Source organism: Curcuma longa, chromosome 20 (genome assembly GCF_044706935.1).
Source record: "Curcuma longa cultivar G26 ecotype Majalengka, Jawa Barat chromosome 20, ITB_CL_G26_1.1, whole genome shotgun sequence".
NCBI classification, from domain to species: Eukaryota; Viridiplantae; Streptophyta; class Magnoliopsida; order Zingiberales; family Zingiberaceae; genus Curcuma; species Curcuma longa.
This window is the reverse complement of record NC_133880.1, coordinates 2,744,113-2,762,070: the sequence shown is the minus strand read 5'-3', so window position 1 is coordinate 2,762,070 and position 17,958 is coordinate 2,744,113. Positions and strand designations below refer to the sequence as shown.

The 17,958-nt window shown below is 34.3% G+C and overlaps 1 protein-coding gene and 2 pseudogenes across 1 annotated transcript; 1 reads left to right on the top strand and 2 right to left on the bottom strand.

Annotated features, from left to right (window-relative positions):
• Positions 1-255: 255 nt before the first annotated feature.
• Positions 256-4,825, bottom strand: LOC141813242 (histone deacetylase HDT2-like; annotated as a pseudogene).
• A 507-nt stretch (positions 4,826-5,332) lies between these two features.
• LOC141813453 (histone deacetylase HDT2-like) lies at positions 5,333-9,633 on the bottom strand (annotated as a pseudogene).
• A 6,521-nt stretch (positions 9,634-16,154) lies between these two features.
• Positions 16,155-17,695, top strand: LOC141813701 (GDSL esterase/lipase At1g28580-like). Its single transcript, XM_074701675.1, has 5 exons — positions 16,155-16,398; positions 16,472-16,681; positions 16,769-16,917; positions 16,978-17,254; positions 17,342-17,695. Exons 1-5 carry the CDS (start codon positions 16,158-16,160, stop codon positions 17,614-17,616), a joined length of 1,152 nt encoding a protein of 383 aa, XP_074557776.1. The 5' UTR covers positions 16,155-16,157; the 3' UTR covers positions 17,617-17,695.
• Positions 17,696-17,958: the final 263 nt, after the last annotated feature.

Sequence of the window (17,958 nt, the reverse complement as noted above, 5' to 3'; positions counted from 1 at the left end):
CACGCTTTATTAACAAACACAAGTGAAGAAACAGACCATTCTGTAAATAGTTGATTTTTGTGTTCGACCACAAAAACTTTAGAAACCCATAGCATTTCAGTGGCAAAGAAAACAACGATCAGAGTTTTTTTTTTGTCTTTTTGAAACTAATGAATTAGCATTAATCTCATCTGGTGGTTTCAGATTGTGATTTCAAGGCAACGAAAGCCACCAAAAGCATCCAATGTCATCAACTTCAAACTACCAGGGATTGCCCAAATTTAACTACCGTACGTACTACTACGACACAGTAAGTCTAGAACTAGATTTCACAATCCAGTAGAAAAATACAAAAGAAGAAACAATACTCGCATTGCCCTTTGCCTCCAAAATCAGGGATCCATCTCACTTTCAGGTGCTGTGCTTGGCTCTGGTATGCGCTTGAAGGGCGTTCTCAGAGTTGAAGGTTCTGAAAACAAAAAAAAACAACAAAAGATAGAGAGAATTGGATTGTTATTATAACTAATGAATTGAAAATAAAAAGATGTAAGAACGAGGAGGGCATATACTTGCTGCATGATTTGCAGGCGACGGGGCCAACAGAGCTAGGTGTTTGCTGCTTTGACTTGTCACCAGTATTTGCAGAAGTCTTTCCTTGTTTAGCAGGATGAGGAGTTGCTAAATGAACAACTTTCTTTCCATCAGCACCTGCAAGGTAGCATTATCATTAAAACAACAGAAGAAATAAATGACATGTGGTATACTTTCGATGAACAGAATTCAACCGTGCCTGAGTTGCGATGCCCCACAAAAAATCTATTCAAATGAACTCAACTCCTTTATGCTGCTTCCACTTAGTATATTTATTTGTAAGAGTAAATTATAGTGATTACAGGGGAAAATTATATTTTGATCTTATCATTGCTGCAAATACATAAGATGCTGTGCCATGTGGCAAAACATGCCATGTCAATTTATACAGTGCTACTACTTCAATCACTTCCACCTCTAATAATAACACTATAAATTAGATAATTGATTAAATAAATTGTTGAACAAAAAAACTACAAAAATAGAATGAACACTATAAATAAACACTAGTTGATATAGGATTAACTGAGTTCGTATCAACATGCTTTACCAAGTGCCAATGTGAGTGTCAGCAAATTGCTACAGGAATCTAGCTGACAGTGCAGCCAGCACAAGAAATGTTATCCATGTAGATCATAATATACCATAGCATAATAATTTTAATATTACAAACCATGGAATGTCTACCTGTTTTCTGATTTCCACCGGGAGAAACTAACTTTGCTTTCTTCTCTGGAACAGGTGTTTTGGAAGCTGATTCAGCAGGCCTTTTCTTACTGGCTTCAGCCTGCAACAGATGCATTCATATATCACTGGGTGGATACCTGAGTGCCTAGCAAAACAATGCAGTAGTTGAAAACACTAACCTTCTTCGGGGTAGCATCTTCCTCTTCGTCTGAACTCTCATCCTCATCATCACTATCATCCTCTCCAATCATTTCCTAAAAGAAATGCAATTAGACTAAACACACACAATAACAAGTACACCCGATCATACTTTCCATTAATTGCACCAACCTCATCAGATTCATCCTCAGAATCATCTTCTTCAGAATCATCATCATCTTCATCATCCTCAGCCTTTGGCTTATCAGCTTTTTTAGTTCCTCTACTTTGACCTTTGACTTACCAGCAGAAGCTTCCGCCTTTTGAGTATTTGGTTTTGCTGCTTTATCATTTGCCTTCACCTCTGGTTTGCCTTTAAGATAAATAGCAACAATAGTAATTTTTTACAGGAAAATTTATAAAATCCATGAAATTTTTTAAATCATTGTAATTTATGATGTTAGTCCCAACTATTGGTAGGTTACATAAATAACATATTCCATTAACTTTTATGTAACCTATATAAGATGTCTTGATCACTTACCTAGATTCTTTTTTTGTCACCCCTTACCCCTTAAATTATAGATTAAATTTGTATAACTATGTAATTGATTGGTCGCCTTTGAGGGAACATACACATCATTATGTATATACATATTCTCTTATTTTATCATCTGCTACACCTAGATGATCTTGGTTAATAGTGATATTTTAAATTTATGTGTTATTCAGCTTGTTTATTATTAAAATTACATTGTGATATGTAAATCTTTTCTCCAGACAATTCAAACTTCAAGTTTTCTTCATACTATATTATCAATTAGCATATTATCTGAAAATATACTCTAGCAAGGAGATTTATCTTAAAAAGAATTGGTAAGTTTATCTATCCTACTCCTCATCATCATCAAGACATATTCAGCCTTGTTTCACAACTATACAACTATTTGGGTCAACTACATTAAACGCATCCCTATATTGCCTCTAATATTTTCTTTTGAACCCTCTATAACCATTGCATCTTATTCTCAGATTTAACACTTATAACTATAAAGTCTATTCATTGTCTTTGAATATATTCATATCATCTCAACTTATTTTCTATTATTTCATTATCTGCTGGAGCCTACAACAAACATTATCATCAAATACTAATGTGAAAATATTTATAGAATTATAACTAACCATTGATGCAAACTTAGATTTGTTTTTTAAAAATATATATATATAGTTCCGAGTTCAACCACTAATTGCTATATCACTATATTATTATACTTATCTTTACTGACGCTGACAAAATGTGAATCAAGCAGGAGTAAACAAAAGTAATAACAAGTCAACAATATGCAAAATCTGAATCATAAACCAAAAGAAAGAATATAAAATACATAGAAAAAGTGTACCATTGATGGGCACAGCCAATGGAATCTCCTCGTCAGATTCACTATCTGAAGTATTATTGGAGAGGGCTATAATATCAGTGCACTCATCAAATAAAAAAGGAGACAAAAACAAGCGAAGAGAAACTTACCGGATGAATCAGAGATGGTACATCCAGAAAAAAGAAAGGGCCAGTCAAGGTATTCAAAACTTGAAAAACATGTATTTGCTAACAAGTAACTTAAAATAAATTAAAAGGATATTCATCATTCTCTTCAAAAGCTGCAGTCTTATAGCCCAAAAAGTAGACACTTGTATTCTTTGAACCATGAGATAGTTCAAATTCTTTCTCAAACACCAAATCATACTGAATTTGATTACACTTATCAGCAGATAGAGTTCCTAGCACGAGCTTTTTGTCATCAAACTTTACAAATACTGATGCACCCTCTGTGGCTTTCTCCTTCTTTACCTCTCCTAGAGATACCTACATAATCCACGGCAACTTTTTATTATGATTTAATTTAGAATCATTCACCAGTATGCATTACGAAATCTGAGCAGAGAACCTGTGAAAGATGCAAGTATTTGTTCTCGCCAGGATTGACCTTCACAGTGTGGCCAGGCTGAACTTCCAAACCTTGAGTGTTATTTTAAAAAGCTACTATGAGATAAGCCCACCAAAATGAAAGCATATAGATGGAAAAAATAAAGTGTCACAATACTAGGGAATGGTTGCACTGCAGAGAAAAAGTTCTATTAAACTAATGGAAAAAACCAAACAAATACTTGCCAGACAATATCTGAACAAATAAGATTTGGAAAAGTTGCTTGGAATATAAGGACTCAAGTATCACAACCCAACAAAATGATGGCCTCTCAGAATCCTACTATTTATCTATTCTATAATGGCACTACAACAGTAGACTAAAAACTAGACGACAGATTGTTCAAGTCGAGATTACAAGAAATGAAACAAAAACTCTGCTTGTTGCTGATCATCAAAACAGAAGCAAAATTATTTTATTGATCTTTATCAGACAGCCACTAACAGGGAATAAGAATAGTTTTAGTAATAGACCTGCAATTTTAGTAATGTCTCAGGCTTCATAATCTTAAAAAATAATGGACTCTCGTACTACTATTTGTTTGTTCCAAAATGACAATATAACAATAGATTGCAAGACAGACAACAGACAGATTAAGTCACGATCACAAGAAATGAAACAGTATTCCAATTTTTGCTGACCAATCAAACATAAATCCACAAACTTTGTTAGCTGATCTTTATCCAACACTGTTTTTTTTAACACAACATGCTTACACGTGTGCCAATAAAAATTAGCTTAAATATTCTTAAAAGGCACCAGTTAAACTTATTGCTCAAAGATGATATATTAGGCCGGATTTGGTTTGTTTTAACTTGAAATGGTCCAACAGTTTAACATGGTTATATTTAAACATTCATAAGGGGTGCCAATAAAATGCCGAATTCCCACATCATAGAAGAATAGAATCATAGACAGAGAATATGAATGATCACCATAATGGTACAAACATCAGTCATAATGCACCCATAATAAGAACATTTTTCCGACCATGGTAGATGACTTTTGAACTATTCAAGAAACACATCTACTTGTGTACACCAGACCCTACTATATTACCAAAGACACATGAAAATGTAAAGATTTTTCAAAGAAGAACTAAAAATACACATACAACTGAAAGGGAAACTGCAAAAAGAAAACATATCGCATCACAACGCATCACCAAAATGTGATTGGCTTCATTCTCATAGCAAATATTCCAGAAACCTTACAAACTAGGCAAATACCGTCGCATTCGCAATCATCAATAGTAATCGGAAAAAAGAAACACCAAGCAAACAGTCCACACGGAAATCCTAAAATACGTGAAGCGATTAGCAAGGACGAAAAGAGAAATGGAGACAAGGAGGAGAAGATAAACCCCAAAACTCCATAGCGCTGGTGGAAGTAGACGAGAGGGAGAGAAATGACAGAGACAGCGATGAGCGAGAGCAGAACGCGTAGCGGTGGGATTAGGGTTTACCATCGCAAGGGAATTTAAAGGGGGAGGACGGAAGCAGGACCCCGCACGGGTCGGGTATCGGTTCGAATCCGAAAACAAACTTAATAATCTTGATTTGAAATGAATCCGACCCGAATAGCTAAGCCTTAGAGGATTCGGGTTGTTGTTTTTATTTTCTCGAAGAAATTCATTTTTTTTGCCCTTTACAATTTGTTTGATTCTAGGGATAAAATATATTTTATTATTAAATCATATTTCATAAATGAGATTCATTTTCTACCCATGTCACTTTTTGTTTTTAATCGTGGCGTAACTCATCAGCAAATTTGAGTTTCATCAATTAGTTAACACAACAATTTAATTTAACATTTTAATAATAAATCTTATAATGTAAGACATTAATCCAGAACTGAAGACATTTAATTTGTCACAAAACATAAACAGTAAGGAGGACCAACGCACCGAGAGAAAGCCCAATAATGGTAAAAGCAACAAAAAAAAAACATCAAGACAACCCACATTTTTCCATTGAAACTGATAAAGTTTAATAATATAGAGGACCATTGAAATTAACACTTCATAAAGCGGATCGAAATTGAGAGTTTAGGGCAACAAAGAGTGGTTCAAAGAACCCATAAACTAAACGTCTTGATCAACTAACTAACAACCACACAGTGAGCAAAAAAATCAAGGTAACAATACTTTATTCGCCTACAAAATTGGGCGGACATCTTCACTTTCCAGCTCTGCGCTTTGCCTTGGTATGTGATTGACGGGAGTTCTCGTTGTTGAAGGTTCTGAAAACAAACAAAAATGATTGTAACGTCACTATTATTAATGAATTGAAAAGAAAGTGGTAAGAGCGGAGAGAACCTACTTGCTGAAGGATTTGCGGGCGACTGACCCAGTGGAATTCGGAGTCTCCTTCTTAGACTTGTCACTATTTGCGGGAGTCTTTCCTTGTTTAGCAGGGTGTGGAGTTGCAACATGACCGCCTCTCTTTCCATCCGCACCTATGATATAGACAAGTATCTCAAGGCTTTGATCCTCTATTACTTAGTTTATTTACTTAAGAAAGAAAATATATAATAATAAAATAGACAATTGAACTAAAATATTGTCATACGGCAGTGTGCCAACACTTGGCTACGTGACATAATATGCTGAGAAACATCCATGTTCCAATAATATCACAAAGAAAAGTTCGTTATTACAAAACATTAAGATATCTACCTGTTTTCTGATTTCCACCGGGAGTAACCAACTTGGCCTTCTTTTCTGGAACAGGAGTTTTAGATGCAGAACCAACAGGCCTTTTCTTCCCTGCTTCAGCCTGCAATAGGTCAATTCATATGTTAAAGTAGACACACCTGAATGCCAATGAAAATAGTGCAAAATTACTAACCTTTGGAGTAGCTTCTTCCTCTTCATCAGAACTTTTGTCTCCATCATCACTATCATCTTCCTCTCCTTCAATCATTTCCTGATACGCTCAAAGCCGAATGAAATCTTACTATCATTTTACACAATAGAAGCACACTATCATATATACCAGTTTTGGTTCAAGTATACAAATATGAACATGCTTTCCACCAATAGCACAAACCTCATCGTCATCAGACTCGTCAGATTCATCATCTTCGGAATCATCTTCTTCGTCTTTGTCATCTTCAGCCTTTGGTTTATCATCCTTCTTAGGTTCCTCTATCTTGGCCTTTGCCTTACCAACAGAAGCTTCCGCCTTTTGAGCATTTGGTTTTGCTGCTTTAGCATTTGCCTCCGTGTCCAGTTTGCCTTTTCAAGTACAGTCATGAATAGCAGATAAGAATATACAGATAAAAGAAAATAAATACATAGTAACATGAACGCCTTTAAATCCCATAAGAATGGAGTGCTAGCCCAATTATTTGTAGTTACATCAATAACAAGATCCAATATATTTTATATAACTTAACATACAAACCCCCTGAACGAACTTTTACTTATGTGGCGATTAATCTTTTGTCCCCATGGCGACTTGCACCTTCAACACAAATAGATTCTATTTGTACGACTACATAATTGATGGGTCATCTTCAGAGGAAAATATAACAATTAAACTATATTTTCTAGTATTTTATGATCTTCTAGAGCTACACTTGGATGATCTTAATAATAATAATAATAATAATAATATCCTTAATTTTATTGATTTTGTAACTTCCTTTTTTACAATGACACCTACATTTTGTTATATGCATAATTAAAATTTTTATTCTCCATAATTCAAACTTAATGTTATGGTTATTTGTATAAAAAAATATCAATTACCATAATACTATTTGCAAATCAATTATGACAAAGAAAACAATTAGGGTTGGCTACAAAAATCAGCTCTCTCCTTTGAGAACTATACAAGACAATATTAGTAGCAAACTCAAATTAAGTAAATCATTTTTTATTTCATTGACTAATGTCTCCTTTTTCTCCTTCAACTCATTGATCCACCACTGGCAACTATCTCATAATATTTGTCCTTACTGGCACGTTATCATTCAAGGGTTGAAAATGGTTTGGGTACATGACTAGCCGCAATTATGAGAATGAAGCACAAGCCTCTAGCGCTATCAAGATAACAATATGCAAAGCTAGGATCCAACAGCCAAAAAACTAAAAAAACATATATAGATTTGTACCATTTGCAGGTGCAGCGAGCGGAATCTCCTCGTCAGATTCAGATTGGCTATCTGAAGGTTTATTAGAGAAGGTTATAATGTCAGTGAGCTCATCAAATAAGGAAAGAAATAGAAAGATGGGAAAAGGAGCTTACCAAATGGATCAGACAAGGTAACTCCAGAAAACAGAAAGGGCCAGTCAAGGGAATCAAAAATTTAAAACATGTAACATAATTATCGAATAATTTAACAACATAAGTCAAGGATATTCATCATCCTCTACAAAAGCTGCTGTCTTATAGCCCAAGAAGTGGACACTTGCATTCTTTGAACCATGAGATAGTTCAAATTCTTTCTCAAATACCAAATCATACTGAATTTGGGTACACTTGCCAACAGATAGAGTTCCAAGTACCAGCTTTTTGTCATCAAATTTTACAAAGACTGATGCACCCTCCGCTCCTTTTCCTTCTTTACCTCTCCTAGAGATATCTACATAAACCAAGACAACTTTTCATTATAAGTTGACTTAGAACAATTCGCTATATAACAAAAGCTGATCATGGAACCTGTGAGAGATGCAAATATTTGTTATCTCCGGGATTGACATTGACAGTTTGGCCAGGTTGAACTTCCAAACCTTATAAAATGCAGATCAATCAACAATAATATCACAACAAGTTTGAAACACAAGTACAGAATGTTTTCATTAACAGAGGCTAAGGGCAGGTGTCACATTTCCTGCTGATAAAGTGCCAATTATAAGAGTTACTATTATATTGAATTACTAAAGGAAGCATATAGAAGGAGACAAATATTCTGAAACAAGACAAGAGGATTGTAATTATCTCAGTAAAAGAGGATGATAAACTAACAAACAAAACACAAAAAACAAACTTGCCAGGCTATATCTGAATAAATGAGGAAAAGTTTGAATAACAATAGCATTCAAGACCTAAAAACGTTGTAATTGATTGAAATTTACATTACAATGATGTCATCATCAGAATGTGAAAATTATAGCTATAACATAAAAATGTAAAAAAAAAAACATAATAAACAGGAACAAACAAATGGATTGAAATGTATGTTATACCAAATACCAAAATCAAATATTTCATTAAATATAGTTTGTCAATAACTTTAACATGCTTACATGTGAGCTAATCCAAAATAGTCTAAATAACTCTTGATATTAGCCAAAAGAGAACAAAATTTATTACTTCAAACCCAAAAGAGAACTTACTACTACCCATATCTTCTAAGAGCACAAAATTAAATTTTTTTGACATGAATTAGTCTAACACTTGAACTGAGGTTACAACAACCAAGCTTTATCCCACTAGGTAGGATCGGCTAAAACAGTTGAACCTGCAACGCGTTTCTTCCGGAGAACAACCTAGCATTAGCACAATAGTTTAATAGATCCATTCATTGAACATTTGCCTTAGTTTGATGATGGCTAGCAACCTAACACAACCCTCCTTTATCCGGACTTGGGACCGGCCATGACGGGTTTACTTCGTCATGCACAGAAGCTATTTATAAATTATTATTCAAAATTCCAATAAAATTGAATTTCTCACACCGTAAGCACATCATAAGAAGAATACCATCATAGACATAAAAAATGAATGACCTCCGTAACGGTACACATATCATAACACACAGCTATATACTGAAGTTTTAAAAAAAGGAAAAGGAAAAAAAAAGAGCTAAATTTCAAAAACTCAAGACCTAGTGGAACACTAAACACACATGAACAGGTAGAGTTTCCCTACGTGGAAAAGAAATATGAAGAAAACAGAAATAGTCACCGCAAATAAAAACAGAACCTATGACGAAAAGATGCTTGGCTTCAATCTCGACAAATACTCCAGGTTTGATATTTCAAAAAAAAAAACATATGAACTAGGCAAATGCTGTCACATACGTGATCAGCAGTGCAACCGAAACGAACCCGTGAATCGCATAGTCTAACCGTAAATCATAAAATATAAGAAGCGATAGGCAGCGAAGATAAGAAATGATTGAGAGAAGATAAGATATACCCCAAAACTCCATGACCGTCGGTGGAGTTATGAGCGAGAGGAAAGTTTGATAGAGCGGAGGCGAGGCGAGGCGACTGGCGAGGGCGATGACTGAGAGTAAGCGAATCCGTGGGGATTAGGGTTTAGGCTCCATGTGGGAATTTAAAGGGGACGAAAGCCGGGCGCCGAACGGGTCGGGTACCGTTTTGGATCCGAAAACAGAAGTTTTCGGTTCGAATGCTCAAAATTACCGGAATCATAGTTAAATTCCATATTGGCCCTCAAAATATTTTGAAATTTTGCATTGCACCCCTTGAAATCATATTAAAGATAAATTAGTTTACAGTTTGCTTATTCACATGAAGATATATATTTGCATTTAATATATAAACTCTTTAAATCCCTAAAAGAGACAAGGGAAAATATAAAACCTACTAGCTAACTTAAGAATTAGTGTGTTTTTACAAGTTTGTCCTATTATTGTATTATAATTATGCAATATGTGTTACCTTTACTACGTTAACTATTTTGGATAACTATCAAAAACGCATTCTAAATTAAGAAAAATATCAAATGAACGTCCCTTATTTAAAAAAAAAACAAATGGACACCCCGTTTGTGATTTTATATCGAAAATATCACTTGACTCGACACTATTATAGCAGCTACATTATGTAAAAATTACCCAATATCTATTATAACGTATAAAAGTTAGTCAGTAGTTGCTATAATATATAAAAACTATCCATAATTATTATAATTTATGATAATTTAAAATTTAGAATTTATACCTAGAAACTACTAATACTACTAATAATTATCCAGTAGCTGCACCAACATATTTAAAATAAGTTTAGAATTTAAGATTTAAAGTTTAAAATTATAGTAGCTAAATAATAGCTTCTATAATGATTTTAAATTGATTTTGATCCAATTTAATTAATTTTGATCAAGTTGATAAATAATATTTTGATATAATATTATTTAGATACTCTAAATTCTAAATTTTAAATCATAATTCCTAAACTACCATAAAATACATTATAACAATTATTAGGTAACTTCAATACGATGTAAAAGTTAAACCCTAAACTCATCCTAAATATGTTATAACAACTACTATATAACTTATATGTATTGTTAGTTATAGGTAATTTTTACATGACTATAAATTTTTAATCTTAAATTCTAAATTCATCCTAAATATATTATAACAGCTATCTGTTGATAGCACTTAGCAGTTATCGGTAGCTATTATAACATCGCTCGATCAAAAAATATTTTTGATATAAAATTATTTAAGAGACATCTATATAATTTAAATTGAAAATAGAGTGCTTATCTGATAATTTTATGAATGATGGAGGCTCATTTAATTTTTATCAAATTATTTTTATTTTTTAATGTCGCTTTCAAAGAAAAAGAAATTAATTAACCTTATTTTTTTATTTTACATTTTAACGATATTACTTTTTAGCTGTCATTTTCAACGAGTAAAAAAATAACTAAAATTATTATATGACGAAAATAATATTTATGACTTCGTTGAAAATTATATAATTAAACTGAAAACAATAATGATGATAATAATTCCGTAAACTTTGTAATAAAACCAACATATAACAACAAAAACTTAAATCTCCTCAAATAAATTAGTATGTCCTCCATTTAAAAAAAAAATTTATATTTAAATAAATTATAAAATTAAATGAATAAATATTGTAAGTCATGTTTCTCGTAATATGACTAAATAAAGTGGATATGAATAATGAATAATGATTCATAGCATGAAAAATATCAGTACGAAGATAGTATGGCTCACATTTTATATATTATATATATAATGTAAAATATAAATAAAAAGAGCGTAATCCATAAAAAAATTGTTGAGAATTTTTTTTACCAGAGAAAATTAAATAGTTTTTTACTTTTGATGTGATATTGTAATTTATAGGATCCATAAAAAAGTTCTACAATAGCTCTTGGATACTCTTGGAAGAATGTAAATTTTATTAAATTAATAAAACCGTAATTTTTCACAATGTATTTATTAATTCAATTTTCATTATCACATATACATTAGATATATACTTTCATATTATTCATGAGTAATGATTCATAGCATGAAAAATGCCAGCATGAATGCAGTATGACACTCATAACTACATGCAGTGGGTCCTGACATGCAATGGGACCCGCTACCAATGTGAGTGTCATGCTGTCTTCATGACATTTTTTATGCTATGAATCATTACTCTATATTTATATCTCCCCCTATCGATAATTTTAAATCTTATTAAAAAAAAAAGAGAGTCACTTGCCATCTTTCACTAAAGGTGCTCCCTCTCTCAATCTCCCATGGCAGAGAGCTCTGACATATCATTATAGTGGGATCACAAGTGGATGTTTTAATTGGTCCCCGAGTTAATCAGATATTTAGGGGATCGATTTTTAATTATGATATATATTATAGATTAATTTTTTTAATGGAAAGACCATCTTAAAAAGGAATTGATAAATGATTTGTGCTTTTCGATTTATCTATGATGATTGGTGAAAATTTTTTATGATATCAGATGATCATATTCAAAATTAATATATTTGAAGAATTGAATATCTAGATTATAAAAAAAAAAATTAATATAGTAAGTGAATTTCTTAATTTGTTTATAAAAAGAAAATAAATTATTTAATTTAATTGATTACCAAACATAAAAGATGAGAATGAAATTGTACTGTTTCGAGCATAATTGAGTTTGTTACAACAGGACAAATTTTTTGAAGTGGATAAGAATTGAATCTCGGTGAAGTCGAGGTAATGTCTTTTCCGTAGCCGTCAATTAAAGCTTTCCGATTTATCTCTTTGTCATGGGACCGATCGTGTGGAGCCGCTAAGATGGTGGATTTATTTTTTACCGAAGTTAATGAAATTATAATTAATCATGATACTTATTTTGTTTAGTTTTCTCATTTGGATTTTTTTTTAGTAATATAAATGAAGTTTTGAGAGTTAAGTGTATCAAAATAATTAGTTTTTAAATAGTAAGTTAATTTTAAAAAATTATAAGATTGTATTGTCAAATAACTATCTAAGGTGCCACTGAATGACTTGTCATCGATGAGTTTTAATTTTTTTTTTACCAAGGTTGAGTTATTAGAAGATTTATTTAAGAATAACTTTTCCATTTTAATTAAGAGTTCATAAACTATAATATAAATAAAATGTTCAAGTAATGTTTTCAAATTTAATTCACTTGAGAAAAGTTTTTTTATATATCTTTATATATTTATTAGATAATCCTCGATTAAATAATATATTTTTCATTAATTATCTTTTCATTTCACATCAATATTTCTTTTAGATGTTATTCTTTTTTTTTTAATGGCAAGATCCATGATAAACAATATGGCAAAGTCAACAATATACAAAGATAAAAGAATACTGTTCTTATAATGGCCCAACGATAAAGTACTTAATGATTTACTTAAACATCCATGAACTAGGATAATTTTCTTAAATTTTGATATTAGTTACCTCTATTATTCATCATCCTTAAATTTCATCTATGCCCCTGTCCAATGCTAATCCATAGAGAAAAAAATAATCTCAATGAACGTGAAAAACTCTAAAAAATATATATATATTAATTAAAAATGATTAAAATATAAGACTTTAAACTTCATTTATAAATTTAAATCAACAATATATATGAAAATATATATTATAACTAAAAATAATATGAAATTATAATTATTTTGATTTATTACTAAAATAAAATATATTAATTATCATGTAATACAAGTTCTTAAATAGTTTTTAATTTATTTTATTTATTATAAACGTGACAAAATTAAATATTTTTAATTTTTAAAGATTTTAGATTTCTCTTTTTGCATTTCAAACCATGGAGCAATTTAAAATTTTTTAATTTTTGTTTTTTATGGTAATTTTTCAAACTATGTACTTAGTTTTGTTTATTACCCAAAATATATACTCCATTTTTAAATTGACCAAATTAAGTGTCATTTTTCATCCTCTTTCTCTTTCTGTAAGTCTATTCAATTATCCAAAATGCATATACTATTGTGATATACTATATCGAGAGTAGTGATTTTTTTCAACTCTACTAAGTATGATAAATAATATCAAAAAGCATTACAAGGGTCACAACGATCATACTTATTGATTGATATCATAAATGAGTTCTTTAACTTTTTTTAAGATATTAAATTTTTATTTTTTTTTAAATAATTAAGGTCCATCAATTAGTTTCATCTAAAAGTGATTAATGGATTTAAAGAATCTGAAATGATTTCAAATGAAGACTTATATACTATTATAATGCTCTATGTATATATATTTGTTTTCAAATAATAATGTGATGCATTATATTGAGATTTAAATGCGGTGTAATTTGTAGTGATTTTAAATTAAAGTTATATTTATCCTCATTTATTATATTAATTTTCATTTTAATTTTTATCCTCATATATCATCAGATATTCATCTTTATCCCCCATACTTATCAAAGGATCAAAAATCCTTTATACTCTTTTTTTATTCCATCCAACTACCAATTTATTTCTCATTTATTAATCAATTTTGAATATCAATCAATACTACTTTATATTAATTTTTAAAAATCAAAACATTATATATATAATTTATTTTTTTACTATATCCATATTCAAATTTGAAAATTGTCATACCCAATTACATAATTACTTAATCGGTAAAAAAAAATCCTCCATCCTCTTTTCTATCTCCGTATTGGATTATGAGAAAAGTACCATATCAAAATGTTCATGTTATGATCGTACGGAGTGTGGTGCGGTTAGTCAAGTCCGAGAGCGGCCCTCGGGTCCAGCCCAGGGCGTCGTAAAGCCCGGATCGGACCTAACCCGCGGACACTTCGGCCAAGAGTCGAGCCTGGCAAGCCGCATCAGAGAGATCGGGAAGGACATGAAGGGAGCACCCCGTGGCGGCGTCGGTGCCGGATCAAGTCTCACCTTCTCAAGCGATTCGTCATCGAATCCCTGAACCGAATCTTTCGGGTCGAGGCAAGGACCAGGCCGACTCAGCAAAGAAATAGATCTCTCCCCGTCAATTTGGCCTTACCTCGCCTCCGAGCTGAGCCGGATCCTCGAGTCGGGCTCAAGGCGTCACAGAGCCTGCATCGAGCCGGATACCCGGCACCCCAGCCCTGAGGCGAATCTGGCAGGTCAAATCGGAGGAATAGGGTGGGACCCGATGACAGTACTTCTCCAACGGAGCCGTAATCGGATCGAGGCTCATCACCCCGACTGCTCGGTACCTAACTGAGCCGGACCCTCGAGTCGGGCTCAACGCGTTATGGAGCCCAAATCGGACCGGACACCCGGCACCTCGGCTCCGAGCCAAGTCGACCCATTCGGACATAAGGCACGCCAGCTTCACCGTTCTGCCCTGGCCCAAGGCAACTCCTCTTTTTCTTTCCCAAAGACCACTCCCTCATTATGCGGTTGTGAATGTTCTCCTACCACCTCTGTAACTCATCATGGCAAGGCTCTAACAGATGTACATGATGTGACCCCCTTTAATACAAGTCAGCGAGAGGGCATATGCGCTGACTATACCATGCCTTCTGATACATTCATAACAGTGATGGGACTTCAATCACATCGATGACATGACATAACATCTTCGATTTATATAAAAGGTTAGTTCGGTGTGCAGGGGAGAGGTATGCAATCTTAAAAACTCTCTCTCTCTTTTCATTCTCATTTTCCTTCCTCCTTCGACAGAAGCTAACTTAAGCATCGGAGTGGTCGCGCTGGGGCAACCCCTGACCTTCCTTCTCATGGTGTTTGCGCATGCAGGTTTCAGAAGCTCTACACCTTCCTCTCCATCCAAGCTCGCTCAAGTGAGGTGCTAAAGAAGCTGCACACTCAAAAGCGGATCTCAACCGGAATAGTCCATAATAGATATTTTGGGTGTTTTGACATTAATAAATGGGACCCATTTAAAAAATAATAAATTGTATAAGTATTTTATAAATTCTCTTTTTCTAATTTTGTTTTCCTGATTTAAGAAGAAATAAAGTGCGGTATATTTTGATTACCCTCTCTTCGCTGCACTGCAAAATACAAATTGACTTCTAAAAATAAAAATAAGCCTTTTTTGGCCGTCCACTCAAATTAGATCAAATCCTAACCATTGATTATTTGAAAGGAATCTCCTTTGCAAATCCTATTGTCATTTTAGCTGAAAATTTCTGTCAATTTTTAGATTTACTTAAACTTAATATAAGTTACCTTAATTACTAATTGATTACTAATTAAACTTAATTATTTTTAGAAACCAAACTGTTATAAAAGGTTAGATATTAAAAATTGAATCTTGATAAAGTTAAGACTATTTTTTTTATTGTAGTTAATTATAATTTTTTTTTTGATCTAGTTCATCATGAATTTAATCATACAGGATGGCGAATTCCACTAGATCAATGACATTCACATAAATACGATCTTCCTTTTATATATATATAAATAATATAATATAATATATTATATTATTATTATATTATTATTATTATTACGCACGTGTTGTTCCCCCCAAATGTCCACTAAAATTTCTATCGCCGCAGCCGCAGATTGTCGTCAATCAATGGCTTCTCCTCTGCTTCCACTTTTCCTCTTCCTCGCCGCAGCCGCCGCAAATCCCGCTGCCGCAGCCGCCTGCTTCTCTTCCATATTCAGCTTCGGAGACTCGATCTCTGACACCGGAAACTACCTCATATCATGTGGCGCCACGCCCGACCCCGTCGGCCACCCGCCTTACGGCGAGACCTTCTTCCATCGCCCCACCGGCCGCTGCTCCGATGGCCGCCTCATCGTCGACTTCCTCGGTAAAATACTCCGTCTCGATCTTGATTTCAATAGCCCCAATTAATTCCGGATTTCCCCCATTTTTATGTGCAGCGCAAGCACTTGGATTGCCTTTGGTGCCGCCGTATCTCTCCGGGGAGACCTCGCCGGAGGGAGCTAATTTCGCCGTCGCTGGTTGCACTGCGCTCGACAACGAATTCTTTCGATCGCTAGGGTTGGAGATTTCAGGGAGCAACTACTCCTTGGGAGTACAAATGGAGTGGTTCCGGCAACTGCTTCCCTCGATCTGTTCCTCTTACTCAGGTCAAAATTCGATCTTTTTGCTCGATTTCGATCATACACCGTATTTTTATCTCTCCCACATCACAAAAATCGAATTTTGCGACTCAGAGTGCCGAAATCTCATGGCCAATTCTCTGTTCCTCGTCGGAGAAATCGGCGGCAACGACTACTGCCACAGTCTCCTCCAAGGACGAGCAGTGGAGGAGGTCAAAGCCTTCGTCCCCGACGTGATCTCCGCCATCAGCTCCGCCATCACGGTATGTGCAACTAACTCGATCAAATTTCATTCTAAAAATCTGAACTTTTATTCGAATTAGGAACTGATCCGACTCGGCGCGAGAACGCTGGTGGTTCCCGGCGGCGTCACGCTCGGTTGCCTCCCCATTTTCCTAGACCACTTCCGGAGCAACGATGCCGGCGACTACGAGCCGGAAACAGGGTGCCTCAAGTTCCTGAACCGGTTCTCAGAGCACCACAACGAGATGCTCTTGCACGAGCTGAACCAGATCCGGCAAGAAAATCCCGACGCCACCATCATCTACGCTGACTACTACAACGCGATGGTGGCCATCTTCCGGAATCCGCAGCGCTACGGTGAGTGTCGGTTTGTTTGATCGATCAATTCCACGCAGTGGACGAATTCCACTGATTTGCTTGCTCGCTCGCTCGCCGTCGGCGTAGGATTCAGGAGCCCTCTGCTGGCATGTTGCGGCGGCGGAGGAGAGTATAATTACAACGCGTCGGCAGTGTGCGGAGACGAGGCGGCGGCGGCGGGGACGGTGACGGCGTGCCGCGACCCGGCGGAGCACGTTAACTGGGACGGCGTTCACTTCACCGAGGCTGGTTACCGGGCCGTGACCAGCGAGTTATTGGGCCGATGGACCGAGCCTTCGGTGGCCCAAATATGCCCCCAAATCGACGCCAATTTCTCCCAGGGAATCCACGCTCCGATTTAAGAGCAAGAATAAATTATTGTGCCAATAATAATAATAATAATAATAGTTGATCTAAATAAAAAATACGAGCGTTTTTTAAAAATAATTAGAGTTTCTCTCAAGGCATAATAATAATAAATGAATCCACAGGCAAAAAGAAATAGCAATAATTAGATTTTATTGTTTAAATAATAATTATTTCTAACTGAGACTGATGGTTTGTTTCACTGAAGTTTCATTGCATAAAGATGGAGCATGATGGATGAACATGATAGCCGAGTTAAATTCAACTCTGTTGGTTGTCTCTACCAAACACCAACAGATTCATCCATCTTTCCATCCATACTGCTAAAGCTAGTAATC

Excerpts from the sequence above, each read along its gene's own strand:
- LOC141813701 (XM_074701675.1), top strand. The coding sequence starts at position 16,158 with ATGGCTTCTCCTCTGCTTCCACTTTTCCTCTTCCTCGCCGCAGCCGCC. Across the intron at positions 16,918-16,977 it reads CCATCAGCTCCGCCATCACG|GAACTGATCCGACTCGGCGC; the intron begins GTATGTGCAACT and ends TATTCGAATTAG. Across the intron at positions 17,255-17,341 it reads CCGGAATCCGCAGCGCTACG|GATTCAGGAGCCCTCTGCTG; the intron begins GTGAGTGTCGGT and ends CCGTCGGCGTAG.